At 42.9% G+C, this 15220-nt stretch overlaps 1 protein-coding gene and 2 non-coding genes across 3 annotated transcripts; all 3 read right to left on the bottom strand.

The window, feature by feature from the left end:
* Positions 1-407: 407 nt before the first annotated feature.
* Positions 408-10043, bottom strand: ccs (copper chaperone for superoxide dismutase). The gene is made up of 8 exons (XM_026162378.2): positions 9851-10043; positions 9589-9661; positions 7386-7523; positions 6444-6618; positions 4965-5025; positions 4522-4599; positions 4342-4445; positions 408-1768 (listed from the first exon to the last, which is right to left on the bottom strand). Exons 1-8 carry the CDS (start codon positions 9977-9979, stop codon positions 1609-1611), a joined length of 918 nt encoding a protein of 305 aa, XP_026018163.2. The 5' UTR covers positions 9980-10043; the 3' UTR covers positions 408-1608.
* Positions 10044-10669: 626 nt separating this feature from the next.
* On the bottom strand, positions 10670-10743 carry trnan-guu (transfer RNA asparagine (anticodon GUU)). The gene has a single exon. It is a non-coding gene; the product is annotated as a tRNA-Asn (tRNA).
* A 361-nt stretch (positions 10744-11104) lies between these two features.
* trnan-guu (transfer RNA asparagine (anticodon GUU)) lies at positions 11105-11178 on the bottom strand. Its single transcript has one exon. It is a non-coding gene; the product is annotated as a tRNA-Asn (tRNA).
* Positions 11179-15220: the final 4042 nt, after the last annotated feature.

Below are 15220 nucleotides of genomic sequence, written 5' to 3'. Positions count from 1 at the left end.
TAGCCCACAGAATTGTGTTATGTATTTATTTATTTATTATTAGATAGGTGGTGGTGTGTGTTAGAGGAAAGTGTCCAAAACCCTATTTTATTATTTTATTTATAGCCCATAGCAAATTTAAACAAGACAAGTTGCTTCAGAAACATTTATGTTTCAGGTCGCCAAAACCCACATTCGAAGCGTGTGGTAATAGACTATTGTGTATTGTGAAAATCTATGTTTTTAGGTCACTGACGTGTGCAGATTTTGCAGACTGATGATGATTCATCTCATAAAGCATGACACACTGCTCTCTAATACATAAGCTGCCTTTATAGGTTAAAAGTATCGGTATCAGTAATCCTGGCCCTGTATTTACAGTATCACACAGCACTAGTGGTCCCAATTAAAAAGACACACTTATTAACTGATCCGTAGTTGTGTTGATTTATTTAAATCAAACATTTGGATTTGTGCTTCCTGCTTTAATATTAGATTAAAAAAATACAGCTGTTTTTGGGTGTCCAGCTATAACAATGAGTCTTCATTCAAAGCCCAGCCACTTCAAACAGAAAGGGACAATGACAGAACATTTACTGGGAAATTCGATAAACTTATTCGAGCATCAGCAGAACAAGACAGATGCTCGATTTGGAGGAAAAAAAATCAATCCAAAATGTGCCACAGACACAGACAGCGCACCAACATGTGGCTGAGGTATATGCAGGGACAGCAGTTTGGACAACTTCATGATTCACCCGTCCGACTTTCCTAAAAGATAACAGAGAGGGGGTGTCTGAGATTGTCAGCTGCCCTCTCTGTGTGGCTCAAACGCCCTCTGCAGCAGTGATAAAGGAACACTAACCTCACTCTCCATGTTGGAAAGAAAAACAGCTGAGCACACAATCCTTCAAGGACTCCCTCTGTCACTTTTTAACCCCCCCCCCTCGCCCCCTTTCACTCTGGAAGGAATTTCACTCTCCCTCCTGGGCTCGTTTTAAACTCTCCTGCAGAGTTGATCACAGAGAGAGGGACGGTCTCCCCCTTCATCACAGATTTTTTCTAAATATTTTTAAAATCAAACACACACATCTCAGCGATCCTGGAATTTCAGGATTTGATTTGGTTTTCCAACAACTTTTTGTATATTCTACTTAAAACAAATATCATTACTCGTGACCCACCTATGAGCAATCATAATAATCTTCCGCATCACATCCTCTTTAATTTTTCTACTTAATAAAACTCAAATATGTGGAGATGACAAGTTTTTTAGAGAGGCTTATATAATTACTCACATGTTCCTGCAAGTGGACGGCAACACAGAGAAATTAAATCTGTAGCTGAGAAAACATTTACAGACATCCTGCTGATGAGTTGACATGTTTAAAATGCTCAGAAAAACATTAAACAGCAACTGCAGAGAGCGTTTGATTTGATCACAAAGAGCATTTTCACGAAATTAAGTCCATTCATTGCCGTTTGGTCATCAGTGCAGTAATCTTCAGGACTCTGTCTTCCTCGCGTCAGCACTCGCGCTCCGCCGAGAAACACAATCTGCCTTTCTCTTCGAGACGCTTTTTGTCCCCCTTGTTCAAACTCTCATCAGTGTCCAGAGGTTTGAGAGGTTCACAGGTGTGCCGCCGGTGTCTCCAGGTTGTTCTTGCTCCGACCTTTCCCAGCTATTGGCCGGTCCCTCTCCTCCCACAGCGTGACGCCGTCGCAGGCACAAATCTGTTTGGGATTTTGGAAAAGTCCCGCCGATCGGGCGATGATCCCACAGGCCAGCCTGCACAGGGGAAAAAAACAACAAAACAAAAAAGAACAAAGAAATTTAAAATACCTAAAATACCTACACTTGACCAATTTAAAGTGCCTGAAATAATAATTTTGATACCAGCGTTACGTCACATTGCATTTTTCATTACTTAAGTTTTGAGATTTTAGTTAATTAATCACAAAAACACTGAGTGCTGTGGTCATGACTGATATCCAGGTGAAAGGATTACTGGCACAGAACTGGGCGATGCCAGCAATCAAACACTAGTCAGTCAGTGAAAACAAACATTTCCTGGTCTTGAACAAAGGTGCAGATGACCTCTGTAACACTGGCAGTCTACAGGAGTTACAGAGGAGTTACCCAGCTATTAAGAGTAGTTCAGAAGCTACAGCAGCCATCGACTAATTAGAAGGCAGGTGATTTGAGCCCAGGCTGCTCCTCTTTACATGCCAAAGTATCCTTGGGCAAAATACTGAAGATACTGACCCCCTAAGTTGCTCTCCGATGCATTCACTGAAGTGTGAATGTTAGATAGAAAGCACTCAGGCGAAAAAAAAAAGTGCTTGTATGGGTGTGAATGAGCGATGGGGGCACGTTGTATAAAGCTTCGAGTGCTGCAGCAGAGTAGAGCGTTTAACATTAGAGGGCTTTAATAAAACTAGCAGATAGTCTACAGGTGGCCAGGAAATTTACAGCAGTCTGACAAATCTGTTTCTCCTCCTCTCGTTACTAATAACAGAAATAACAGCTCTTATATACACACGTCATTTGGATATGCAAATATTATTTTAGGCACATTGTACGACTCAAAAACTCTATGACCAATGCAGGAGGGACAGGAACCATGTTTGTTGCCTGCCTCGGGTCCTGGAGGCATGCAGGGTCTTGCAGAGAAGGCTGTTTGCAGCGAATCGCCCTCTTGGTGGAACAGATGCCACGCTGCCGTCAGACTCTGTCCTTGAGCACCAGATGGTAATCATGGAGGTGAGGATGGACTCAGCACAGCAGTAATGGTCGGGGCTTTGAAGCAGGCTGGCTCATGACGCGTCTCCACTGAGGTGCTGAAGGTGACTCTGGAGACAGGAGGATGTGGTGCTTCGGCGTGGATGGAGACAGGTGGTGTAGTCCAGCTGCTTTGTGGGGTTTCTCTCTCTCTCTCTCTCACAGGTATGTAGAGAGGTGTTGCAGTCATAGAGGAGTGGTTTGTGGGGGTGGGTGGAGTCTGAATGTTGATTTGTTGACAAGTGGGCCTGAACAGGGAATGAGGTGACAGTGGAGCTCACCAGGAGTGGGACAAGTGTGGAAAAACCCATCAAAGATACAAAAGTACAGCTTGAGCAGCACAGGGAGTGGCTGTAGTGAACGCTTTTCATTGTTCAGATGAAACAGCAACAGACTGGCTGCACCACATATTTTTGATACTGCACCCATCTGACAACAGACGCTCTCTGGAGGTAGACGGATAGCCTGGAGCTCTCCACGGACTACCAACGTACTCCTGATTTGAACCAACACTTCCTCATTAGCTTAGCTTTGATCCAGAGCTTGTCAAAAATCTGTTTTTGTTAGAACGAATATTTGCTAAAAAAAAAAGATTTGTATCATGACTTCATTCACTAATTTGTGTTTCAGCTCTGGCAGGCAGAGGATGGAAAACTATGTGAAGATGCTGGGATGAAAACGCGCAGCTCCCAGTCTGAGGCTGTGGTTCTCAGCCAGTGGAGTTAGGAGGGCCCGCTCTGAGTTGGGATGAGTTACTGTCAGCAGTGGAGAAGTTCCAAGTCACATCTGTAGGAACATGGATGCTCTACTGGTCTGCTGTGAGGAAGAGGGAGCCAAGCGTGAAAGCGAAGCTACTTTATTTACTTATCGCCGGATCTACATTCCTACCCTCACCTGAGGCTATGAGTTGTGATTAATCAACGGATATGAGATTCTTCCAAAGGATGTCAAGGATCTCCTTTAGAGACGGGTAGAGAGGCTGCGAGCCCACATTGAAAGGAGACAGCTGAGGTGGTTTGGTTTGACTAGGATGCCTCCTGGATGCTTCCTAGGTGAGGAGTTTTAGGCAATGTGGGAGAAAGCCCAGATCAAACTGAGAGATTATATCTCTCATTTGGCTTGGCGATGCCTCAGGGTCCTCCTAGTAGAGCTGGAGGGAGTTGCTGGGGAGATGGAGGTCTCGGAGCCATCTCTGCTTAGATAGTTTCCCCGTGACCAGAACACATAGGTGGTGGAAACAGGTTGGATGGATGATTCTGGAGATTTTTTGCTCAAACTGTCGTAAAATGTGAGCAAAGTTAGCACAAATCTTTTTAATGCTAACTGGTTACTTTGTTTTTCAGCAATAATGCTAATGTATTGCTGATGTTCCAACAGTATAGTGAGCACGAAATATTTATTTTCTTCACATTTTACAAAGTAAATAATTTACTTGTTGTCGAAGACAATTGGCTTCAATGGTGGGTGATGAAAACGGCCGATAACTGCTGTTTTGTGATGTAAAGCAAAGTGAATCCATGAATGAACTGGAAACCAGCCTGAAGCTACGCATGTTTAACACAAACCACCTTCACACCCACCTTTCTCCAGAGTTCCCAGTCTGTTTGGAGAGAGGGTGACCTCCTCGACCCAGGTCGTCCTCACCTGCGTCCACAACCAGTGATCGACCAATCACATCCCACACCTGGAGGCAAACAGACCAAGGCACGCTGTTCAGCTCCTGTGGCTAAGTACGAGTGCCAAATATAACTCTGTGTTACCTTAAGCTGACCGTCCTCCAGTCTAAATGAGGCTCTCCCGTCTGGTCCAGCGATGACATTTCCCAGATCGCCGACATGCTGTGTACAAAACAGTACCTGTGAAAACTTAACTGTACGTCAAGTGGTTCAGTGAAGTATAAAACTATTAAAAAATAAGGAGTTAACAGCAAGGCAGAGTTACAACTCTTTCACACACTTCATTTAAAATTTAGCACCTGGAGCAGAAGAGCCCAAAACGGCTCCTCTGGGACGTGTTTGGCAATCTGAGCGGGTTATCGCATCTCGCATTTGGCCTCCGCTGACATTTTAATACAAGCCAGAAGGAGGTACAGTCTGAATTTATGACACAAGGATCCTAGCACTGCTGATCGCTCTACTTATAAAAATGAATGACTTTATGGAGAGGTTATTTTAGAGCGAGCTAAAGAAGTAATTTATCGTACCCTGTCGGAGTCCTCTGGACCGCCGTGTTGTCTCCCAAAGGGGTTATAGTGCTCTCCACAACTGCAGAGAAAGGAGAGCATGATGGGAATCAAATATATGGAACATAAATTAGTTTGAGCATCTCTCTATAAAAGGGATCCATGATCATCATCTCCACCTTCCATAATGTTATTGTTGGAGTTGGTATAGACTGTCCGGGGTGTTTCCTACTTAAACTTTGGCCATGTTTAATATACTGTAGCATCTGGTGAGCGGTGGGAGAAAACACCTTACTGTTGATTTCAGAGGTCAGACTGGTTCAAGTTGATAAGACGGCAACAGTTACTAAAATAGTAAAAGTAACAAAGAACGGGGACCGAGGAGGAAAACAATGGCAACATTTTATTTGTTTCCATCGGTTAGCTTTACATTACACGAACACATGGCAATTAACATGTAACACACCAGCACAAGCATAAATGCCAGCATGTCCGCCACTTGTAACGCAGGTTACATCGTAGGCTCCATAAAGATCCTCTACAGAAGCCTAAATCAGGCCTGAGTCACTATAACTGGACGAGAGAAGATCAGAAGAACGTCGCCTGGTCTGATCGGCTCTGAAGGAAAAAGGGAGTCTAGGTGTACCTAATGAAATGTCTGGTGAGTGTATAAGGCAGAAAGTAATGAAAACAGGTAGAGGTGTGAGGGACTTGATGATGGATGGATCCCTCAGTTTTCTCATTTGTGAGTTTGACGACAAAGACTTCACACGAGCGTATTTTACTCCCCCTGATGTCCGATACGTTTTACATCTCTGCAGGACGGCGTCAACAAAGAATAAAAATGCTAAAGCTACACGCCTGTGAGCAACAGTTAACGCCGCCCGTCAATATGCGCTCGGTTAATTGAATTACTGAGCCTAAACTGACAAGTGGAAGCTTAAAATGACACACTGTCCCATTAACACGCTAAATCAGCGGGATTTCAGATGAACTCCGCTAAAGCCCTGTTTTTAATTAAAACCATAATTACATTACACAATAATTTCATCTCTCGCTGCCGTCTTCTCCGAGGCAATAAGAGCTGAGGCTCATGGGTACAACAGTATACAATGTCTCTCAGAGACACAGATGAGATAATTAAAACTGACAGCTGTAACATAAGCCCGTACGTATGCGTGGGAGTTTTGAAGGTCATCGCTTGCCTCGGTACCACAAACCCCGTTTTTTGTTCTTTCACATCACAGGTCAGACCACACAGATTTTTCTTTGCGGGAAAAGAAACCAAACCGCAGAGAAAAGCTAAAAGTTTACAAACTCGTCAACCGATTCGGACCAGAGTAAACGAACTATGGGTGTGAAAAGGCCCGAGACTCATAACCATGACTCTTTCCAGGTTTGAGCTTAGGAAAAGTGTAAATCACCAATGACTCCCCATCTCCTTCACACTCTACACGATGCTGATGAGCTGATAAAACTGGTATGAAACACTGGTCTAACCTGAGGCAGTCCAGTGTGAGGTCTCCCAGCGTGTGAACGTGGAGACCGTGGGGTCCGGGCTCCAACCCGTCAATGGTCCCGTCAATCAGGCAGCGTTCCTCGGACAGCTGCAGGAAACGCACCACCCCCTGAATCGATCCGGCACCGGCTAACATGGCCACCGCTGCACCCAGATCTGCCACGGAAAAACAGAGAGGGTGAAGCACTTACTTGTGTTGGGGTAGGGCTGTGATCAGACTGCTTCACATTAGATTTTATCTGTAGGGAGCTGTGAGCTCAACATAAAATGAACCAGTTTAAAGCTACAGGGAGAGGCAGACTGTGGTAGGCTGTGGGGCTGAGTGCCTATCTTATAGTGCTGTGCTTCACAGATTAAGTAAGGATGGAAGACAAGGCTCGGAGGTCTCCGGTGTAGTCAGGATGATCTTTGTGTTCACACTTTAAAGCAGATCAGCTGATATTTAGTCCATGTTTAAATCATAAACTGCCCTCAGTGCATGCAATCACACGGTTACTGACCTGTGATTGGATCAGCAGACTGTATCTGACTGAGACTTGCTACCACAAACAGAGGTTCAACTAATGAAACTCCATTTTGGCTGTTTTATGAGGCATCTTTGTTTAGCAGGAAGTCCGATAAATCAACTCAAAGTTACCACACTGTACCGCGCTGAATATCTGCAAGGAATGGCCCAAATACCTGGCTAAATATTATCTGCATTCACTCGGTTTTTAATTCATCAAAATAAGTGGGAACTACAATTTTCAAATATTACATTTAATCAGCTGTATTTTGCCTGCACGGTCTACAGTTTGGTACATGGACTCTTGCACTCTTCCCAAGATTAAACAGGACTATAAATCCAACTCAGCTGTGGTACTGGAAAGCTTCTGATACCTCCAGCGCAGGCACGTGCAGCTCCTGCTGCCGTTCCTCCTCACCTTGCTCTGATCCGCCGATGCCCTTCAGCACGGCCCTCCGTCCGGTGCTCTCTATCAGGGCCTGCAGTTCTGCACTGGTCAGAGCAGATTCCACCAGCACCTGCTCCTGACCGACATCAATACTGACCGAGTTCACGCCTGCAAACATACCAAAACCATCATCAGACAGACAGACGGAGAATAACACGAATGCAGACAGCTGAGGAGAACGTTCAGCGATGCGAATAATCTAAAAACAGAAACAGTTTGCCTAGGATTTATCTGATTTTCATTTTCTTAGATTTACTGCTTTACACTGATCTATATCAATGAAAATCTACCCTCATTAGGTACACTTATTCAACGACCTCCACAGTCACCAGCTCTCTGTCTAATCGAGCACCTTTGTGATGTGGTGGAGGAGGAGATTCAAATCGTGGATGTGTGATGCTGTCATGTGGACCAAAATCTCTGAGGAATGTTTCTAGTACCTTGTTGTGTCACAAAGAATTAAAGCAGTTCTGGAAATAAATTGGTCCAACCTGGTACTAGCAAGGTTTTATTTTTTTATTGGGTTGTGTCTACATTTTCTTATTTATATCTGTATAATATGTAGTCTATAGCTGGTTTGTTATTGTGAAAATGTTAAAGCTTTATTGTTTTCTAATAACATCCAACACTTGCTGGAGACAGAACCATGAATGTTATTTCCTGATAAGAGTTTTATTAGTTGTGGTGAGATTAGTGGCTGTTGTTTTTCTCTCTTCAAAGTTATGTTGTTGTTTCAGCGGCTCCCTTAAGGAGTCGCCACAGCAGACCATCTGCTTCCATCGCACCCAGCATTAACATCCACCTCTATCACACCAACACCTGCGTGTATCTTCACTGCATCCATGATCACCTCTGTGATCTTCCTCTTTTCCTTCAACATCCTTTGTCCATTATATCCACTATCCCTCCTCTGCACATAGGGCTGTTCAATATAACGATATATATCGGATGATGATATAAAACGTCTATGTTTCATTTTACGCTATCGTTTGTTTCGTGGTGTCGCAAAATAAACTGTTTACAACAATATTTTTTCATTGTTTTGATGGACACTGTAGTGGCTATATTAATTTCTTAAAGTTCCCTCTTTCTCTTATATTTAATATAACCACACTACAGACGGACAAGCACCTGGTTTTATGCATTGTGTTTAGGAAAAACAAGGTAACAGCATCGCGTGTCCGCTTGTTTATGTTCCACATAAACCTTTCACAATAAAGCTCAAGATCCTGTTGAGACTTTTCAGAATAAACTGAATCACGTGAAAGAGCAGATTATTTACGGATGAGAAGTAAAAAAAGAGCCGCCAGGTGCTAAAAAAATAAACCTTAGACTCAAACATTAGAACAGGCTTTCCCCCGCAGCACGCTGCGTAATGAATGCTTACAAAGAAAACTGTGGCATTTACAACTTATGTCTAAAAATGTAGAGTTTCATGCATTGGTTAGAACACTCGACTCCAGCTACATGACGCGGAGCTGGAAACACTTCCCGCAAGTCGAGCTGCCCAGATTCACAGAATTTACAGAAAATGTTACATTTTTGTGATTTATATCGTTATCGGCCGATAGAATTCTTATATCGGGATATGAGAGTTTGGTCATATCGCACAGCCCTATCTGCACATGTCCAAACCATCTCAGCCTCGTCTTCCAGCCTTTGTCACCAAACTGCCAAACCTTCAGCTTTCCCTCTGATGGACTCATTACTAATTCTGTCCATTCTGGTCACTCAGTATGAAATACCATCATCTCCAAATCACAAATGAAATAACTTTTTCTTATAAGGTTGTGGATTGCCAGGTGCTCAATATGGTTTGACTCACTTAACAGGAAACAGGATGCTTCATATGTGTTGCATTATACACTTGCCTGCACTGATGGAAGTGCCTAAGCATTCAGTTAAGATGAAGCAGCTGAAATGACACCGTCTCTACTATATGCTCCCTTAGAGTTCAGTGGGCGCTGCAGAAAAATGCAGGATCTTTCTGGAAACATCACTTGTTGCTTAGTGTAATGAGTTTACTTTAATATTGAAATGCAAAATCATGCTAACCAGCGTCTGTACTGCACTTTTAAGTGCGTAGGATGCAGAAAACTTCAGCAGTCCCTGTTTGTAGGAAAGTAAACAATGCAGCGGGGGTCAGCAGCTCTTTCTATATGTGCTTGCTCACCTGGTTTGCCCTCCAGAGCTGCTCTGACTTTCTCCCCGCAGCTTTCACACGTCATCTGCACCGCAAACTCCAGCTGTGGAGGACAGAGCGGACATTAAAACAGCTGGAGCCACCTGACAAGTGCACAGCAAACTGCGTAGGACGGCGACGCCGCGGTAAAGCGGCTTCAGCTCGCAAATTCATGTTTAACGCAAAAACGTAAAATAACGTCACCACACAACAAAAAAAACGTGTTTACAGAGGGTAAAATGTGCTGACAAACCTTTGTGGGCCTCTGACAGTCCATGTTGTTAGAGCAGTGCGCCGCCTGGGCAATAAACGCTGAATTAAACAGAAAACTTCCCACTTTTCGAGAAACGGAAATACAATGTTTGCTAATGGGCGCCGCCATGTTTGTGAGGTCAGAGTGACGTTCCGCCCGTTGCCGCCGTCAAGTGTCCACCAGCTGGTACTGCAGCCTCCTGTTTTATACGAAGAACACTTCAGAGGAGAAGTGTTTGGCTTTATTAAGAGAGCGCTAAGTGATGTTATTCTTTAATTAAATCCTCGGAAAATAAAATAAATATTTAGCGTAACAAAAAATGTTTTACTCAAATCTAGTTAAAGTACGCTGCTTAAATATAAACAGTAAAAGCTACTTTTCAGAGTCTTACCCAAATTATATACATAGACATATTTTAATGTTGTAGTATATTAATGTAGAGCACATAATCAATCTAATCAAATCTATGTACACTGATCACATGCACATAATCCAATTATTATCAATTAATTATCTGAAACTATTTAAAAACTGTACTTGTAATTATATCATTATATAACCACTTACTTTACACCAGTTAATTGGTATAATAATGTAATAATAAAACCAGCATCGGAATCTGAAACTTCTTAAAAGATTATATACAGGAAATGTCGGTTATCAAAACCGATTTATTTAGATTTTATAAGAGATGAAGCAATGATGTGACTGCACGTAATACACAACTTAGCAAAAATATATATCTTTATATTCTATTTTAGCTTTAGACACTGTGTTTTTCACAAAACTTATTATTTGCTCCTAAACACAAAAATTGCTCGTCCCTGGGTGGGCTCGAACCACCAACCTTTCGGTTAACAGCCGAACGCGCTAACCGATTGCGCCACAGAGACTGTTGCAGCCAAAAAGACGGGGGAAACCATATTTCTCGTCTTCTCATGGTTTCGATTATGTCACTGGTGTGTAGGGCTGGGTATCGTCGCTTATCAGCTGCTGGATGGTTGCTGAAATAGTTTTGTGAGCTGTAACCTGGGATTCTGGCGTTTTTGGCTAAATACATTTATATTGATACATTTATAAATGTATTTTTAAATTTATATATTTAATGAAACGATATCGCTAAGTCTAGCAAAAAAAAAGAAGCTTGTTGTTACTTTTAAGTAAGCAATGATGTCAAGGTTACCGCTGAGTATAAAGCAAAATTGACATTAGACGTGTGTTCTGTGCTTTATGCTCAAAAGTACAAAAAGCGGTCGTCCCTGGGTGGGCTCGAACCACCAACCTTTCGGTTAACAGCCGAACGCGCTAACCGATTGCGCCACAGAGACTGACGGTGCACGACAGCCGGGGGTTTCTCCACCAGTGTTCTCGCGCTACGTTGCCGGTCAGTGTGCATTTGCAGACAAACGAACACCATGTTCAGGCCTCCAGAACAAAAGGCGGAAGCATATGAAGAAGAGCTTTGAATGTCCTTCAAGAAGCTTGGAGAACTATTCCCAAAGGCTACTTACAGAAATGACTACAAAGCTGCCTAAGAGAGTTCAGACTGAGTTGGAAAATACATGTGGACTTTCAAGGTTGTTAGAAGCTTGGTAAATAAACTGTCAATCAATGGACCTATGGCCAATTTCCCTATTAAAACATAAGGAAATGATGGGCGAACAGTACTGTATGCAAATGCTGTACTGTGCACCCCTGTTTATAGTGTGTTACACTGAAATGTTTACTAATTGTTAATATCAATAGACAGAATGGTGACATAAAAATGTTGAATGCTTGAAATTGATTTGAGCTACAATTACAGTTTAAATAACTACACAGGATTAACAAAGTCAAGATATCCTGTGGTGTTTATGCAAAAATTCAATACTGGCTTAAACTGCCGGCTCTCTGGATTGATCTGGCAAAACGATTTTTAAAGGATGGCTTCTCCTGTGGGATTTGTCACATTTAAACCATTACATCCATCAAATTCATTTAAGCTGATTTTCATTCCTTACTGAACTAATAAAAAAAATCCTATAGCCACAGTGAGTCTGAATTATCAGACAATGTATTAATGTGGTAATGAGAGGAGAGCACACTGAAACAGTCAAGGAACATCATGAAGATATTCAGACTGTGGAAGGACAGGAACAGCTGGCAGCAGAAGATATACGATTAGATTTACCCTCTGCTTACTGGTCCTCCAGTTCAGTTTTACAGGCTGTATCGATTATTGCGGATTAACCCTTTAAAGCCCAAACCATTAAATAATTGAGTGTTTATTTAACCTTCTGACAATGAAAATCTATATTCTTTGTATCATATTTGCTCCTTTTTGTGAAATTTATTGTTTAAAAATGTAATGTGCAATTTTTTTTTCGGTTTTTAGTGGGGAAATAAAACCCACACGGATGATATGTTCTCAAAAACTCACAGAAACTGTCAAATATGATACACTATGCATTAAAGCTCTACATACAGCACAGGAGAGATCACCTCGAAACTATATGCCCTGTTCCCAGATTTTTGGAGGTTCATGAGGAGGCCATCGCCTGCTGGTGTTTCTGCTGTTTCAACCACTTCAGTGGTCACAGGTGTATAAAACCAAACACCGAGGCATGCAGACTGCTTCTACAGACATTAGAGAAAGAACGGCACGCTCAGGAGCTCAGTGTACTCCGTGAAATTTCCTTACTACTAAATATTCCACAGTCAGCTGTTTTGTGGTATATAACAAAGTGAAACTGGTGTAGAGCAGCGGAGACGACCAATCACGTTTCTACATCTGGTGATGTGATTGACGAGTCTGACAGTTGCCGGGGGAACAGTCCTTGTCTGACTGCATTGTGCCAAGTGTAATGTTTGGTGAACGGGTAATCGTCTTGCAGGGTTGATCAAAACTGGTCAAAAGTCCCCATAAACACCCCTAAACCTTGTAGAAAGACTTCCCAGAAGAGCTGAAGCTGTTATACCTGCAAACAGTGGGCTGACATTATATTAAACCCTACGGATTAAGAATGACAGGTCACTTTAATTGATATATGTGCGAATGCAGACGAGTGAATACTTTTGGCAATATAGTGCATGGCTCTCTGTAATACTTTTGATAGCATAGGCGAGCCATGGGGACATGGGATGATGTCAGAAAATCTGGGTCACAAGTCTAAAATAAAAGCTATGAAAATGAAACCTTCTCCAACTAAATTTGGGCGTGTAAGTATAGAGAGTGACACACATTCGCCACTGCGGACGTAGGCTCGTGCGCGCGGTGTGTCGATCCCAAAACAGGACGATCATTGTGTCAAAACAACACAGAGAGGCCGATGTCTTACACAGAAGAAAGCCGAGCGGCAGCTCAGCGAGAACACAGCGTCTTCTGTATCGGGTGCCTCGCTGGCTTTGACCTTTGACCCCGTGCCGAGTAATATGACCATATCCTTTAAGAGGGCCGAGCCAGTGTGCGCCAGGCAGAAAACACAACCGCAGCCATTTATGTGTGTGCCGAGCAGCCTTTTTTCTCACACACACACACTGCCCACACAGCTAATTTATTCAGTAAATAGGAAACTGGTTACAACCTTTGCCCTCATGTTGAGCCGCAGCACTGAGCTCGCCGGTCAAAGGAGTGCCACCTGAGCCCAGGGGAGTGGGTGGTGGTGGTGGTGGTGGTGGGGATTTCATTAACACACACATACAGAAACAGGCACAAGACAGCGAGGAAGCGGCAGGAAACCTAATAACTACTCGAACATCGTCCAGAGCAGATTTAGCGAGAGAGAACAAAGGAGCGAGGTAAGAGGACAGGAGATGGTGAAATTAGTTGGAGGAAAAAAATGTGTCTGCTGGAAGGAGCAAATGAGAAAAAGAAGAGAGAGGAGAGAAGGCAAAGCAAATGTGAGAAGGCAGCAGTGGGAAAAATAAGAAAGATGACAAAGAGGAGTGTGGGAATGTGTGTGTGAGTGTGTTTGGACGGCAGTGCGAAGCAGTGCTGACAGGATGTGTTGACAGGCCCGTTTGGAACAGTAGAGGTTTTATCTGTGCTAATAAATGAGGCCCTATATCCCATCCTACACGGGCCTATTAAAAACTGACCTGGAGTCTGTTGTACTTTCTTATTAAATATTTCAAGTGGGTGAAGCAGCTCCCGTTTCATTGATTACCGCAAAGCAAGCAAATCTTTATTTTTAGAGCCAGGGAGAAACGGAGAGGTAGAGAGGACTCGCACACAGCAACCAACTCATGCGTTTAAATCTAACAATGAGTACAAAGACAGAGGTAATCAAAGGCTGGGGAGAAAGGAAATGCTTCGGCCTCCGTGGCGAGCGGTACAGTTTTTACAGCTCACACCATTCGTCATAATAGGGCGTATTAAGGCACTCACAAGGATGTCGTTATTATGTTTTTTTAAGTACACAAATAAAATTAATGTGTAACGAATTCAGTTTGGTTTATTATAGTTTATATATAACTAATTGAGAACAAGCGTCATTGCAAAGTAATTTACCGACAAAGAACCCACTTTATTAAAGAGCTAGTTCCAATACTCTGGTTAATTATTATCCAGTAGGGAGGTAGGAACAACTCCTGAAACCTCCAGCAGGAGCAGAAGCAGGGAGGTGCAGCTATCTGCTGGAACTGGACATTCTCATGTAACTCTCAGCTGGTTAAAGCCCATAGCATAGTTGCTCCACAGTGTGGTGGGTTACCCCACACAAGCAAAAATCCCTGCCTCGACTTTTCCCAGGAGGAGACACACGAGCGTGAACGTGCATCCAATTCTAAAAGTGTGCACGAGACACTAAGAGGCTTCACCATCAGTTTTGCTGGTTGGACAGACTTTAGTTCATTGCCACCAGGGCGGCGGGGTCCAGCTGTCACAGAGTGACAACACATACCCTGGACAGGTTGCCAGTTCACCACGGGGTGAGAAGAACTGGCAACGCATACGACATGCTTCCACAAGAGCTTCTTTCCAACAAAAGTCAGACTGTTGGTGAAAAAACCCCTAAAATACAGACAAAATCTACTTCATCCAGGAGTGCAATGCATATCTTTTCATACTTGTCCTTTAAGTGCAGTATGGGAATTAATGTTTCATAATTGAAATTACTTGAAATTGTGTCCCCTTACTTTACCTCACTGTGCACTTTGGTTTGTATTTGTATATAAATATAAATTTATTTGGCTTTGACTCTAAGCTCTGCGCATCAGATTTGCTTTGTATGCAGACCCAGTGCATGTGAACAAATGGCAGATAAGAGGCGTTATCACTATCTTATTTTTATCTTTTGAAACCACCAAAGAAAATCTACACTGCATAACATTTTGACAAGAACATGTCTCCTCAGTGCAGAAAGAATCCTCCAGGAAACTCAGATATAATAG

This window comes from Astatotilapia calliptera, chromosome 3, assembly GCF_964374335.1.
Source record: "Astatotilapia calliptera chromosome 3, fAstCal68.1, whole genome shotgun sequence".
In the NCBI taxonomy this organism is placed as follows: domain Eukaryota; kingdom Metazoa; phylum Chordata; class Actinopteri; order Cichliformes; family Cichlidae; genus Astatotilapia; species Astatotilapia calliptera.
Note: the sequence above shows the minus strand (reverse complement) of the source record. Positions and strands in the feature narration are given on the sequence as shown.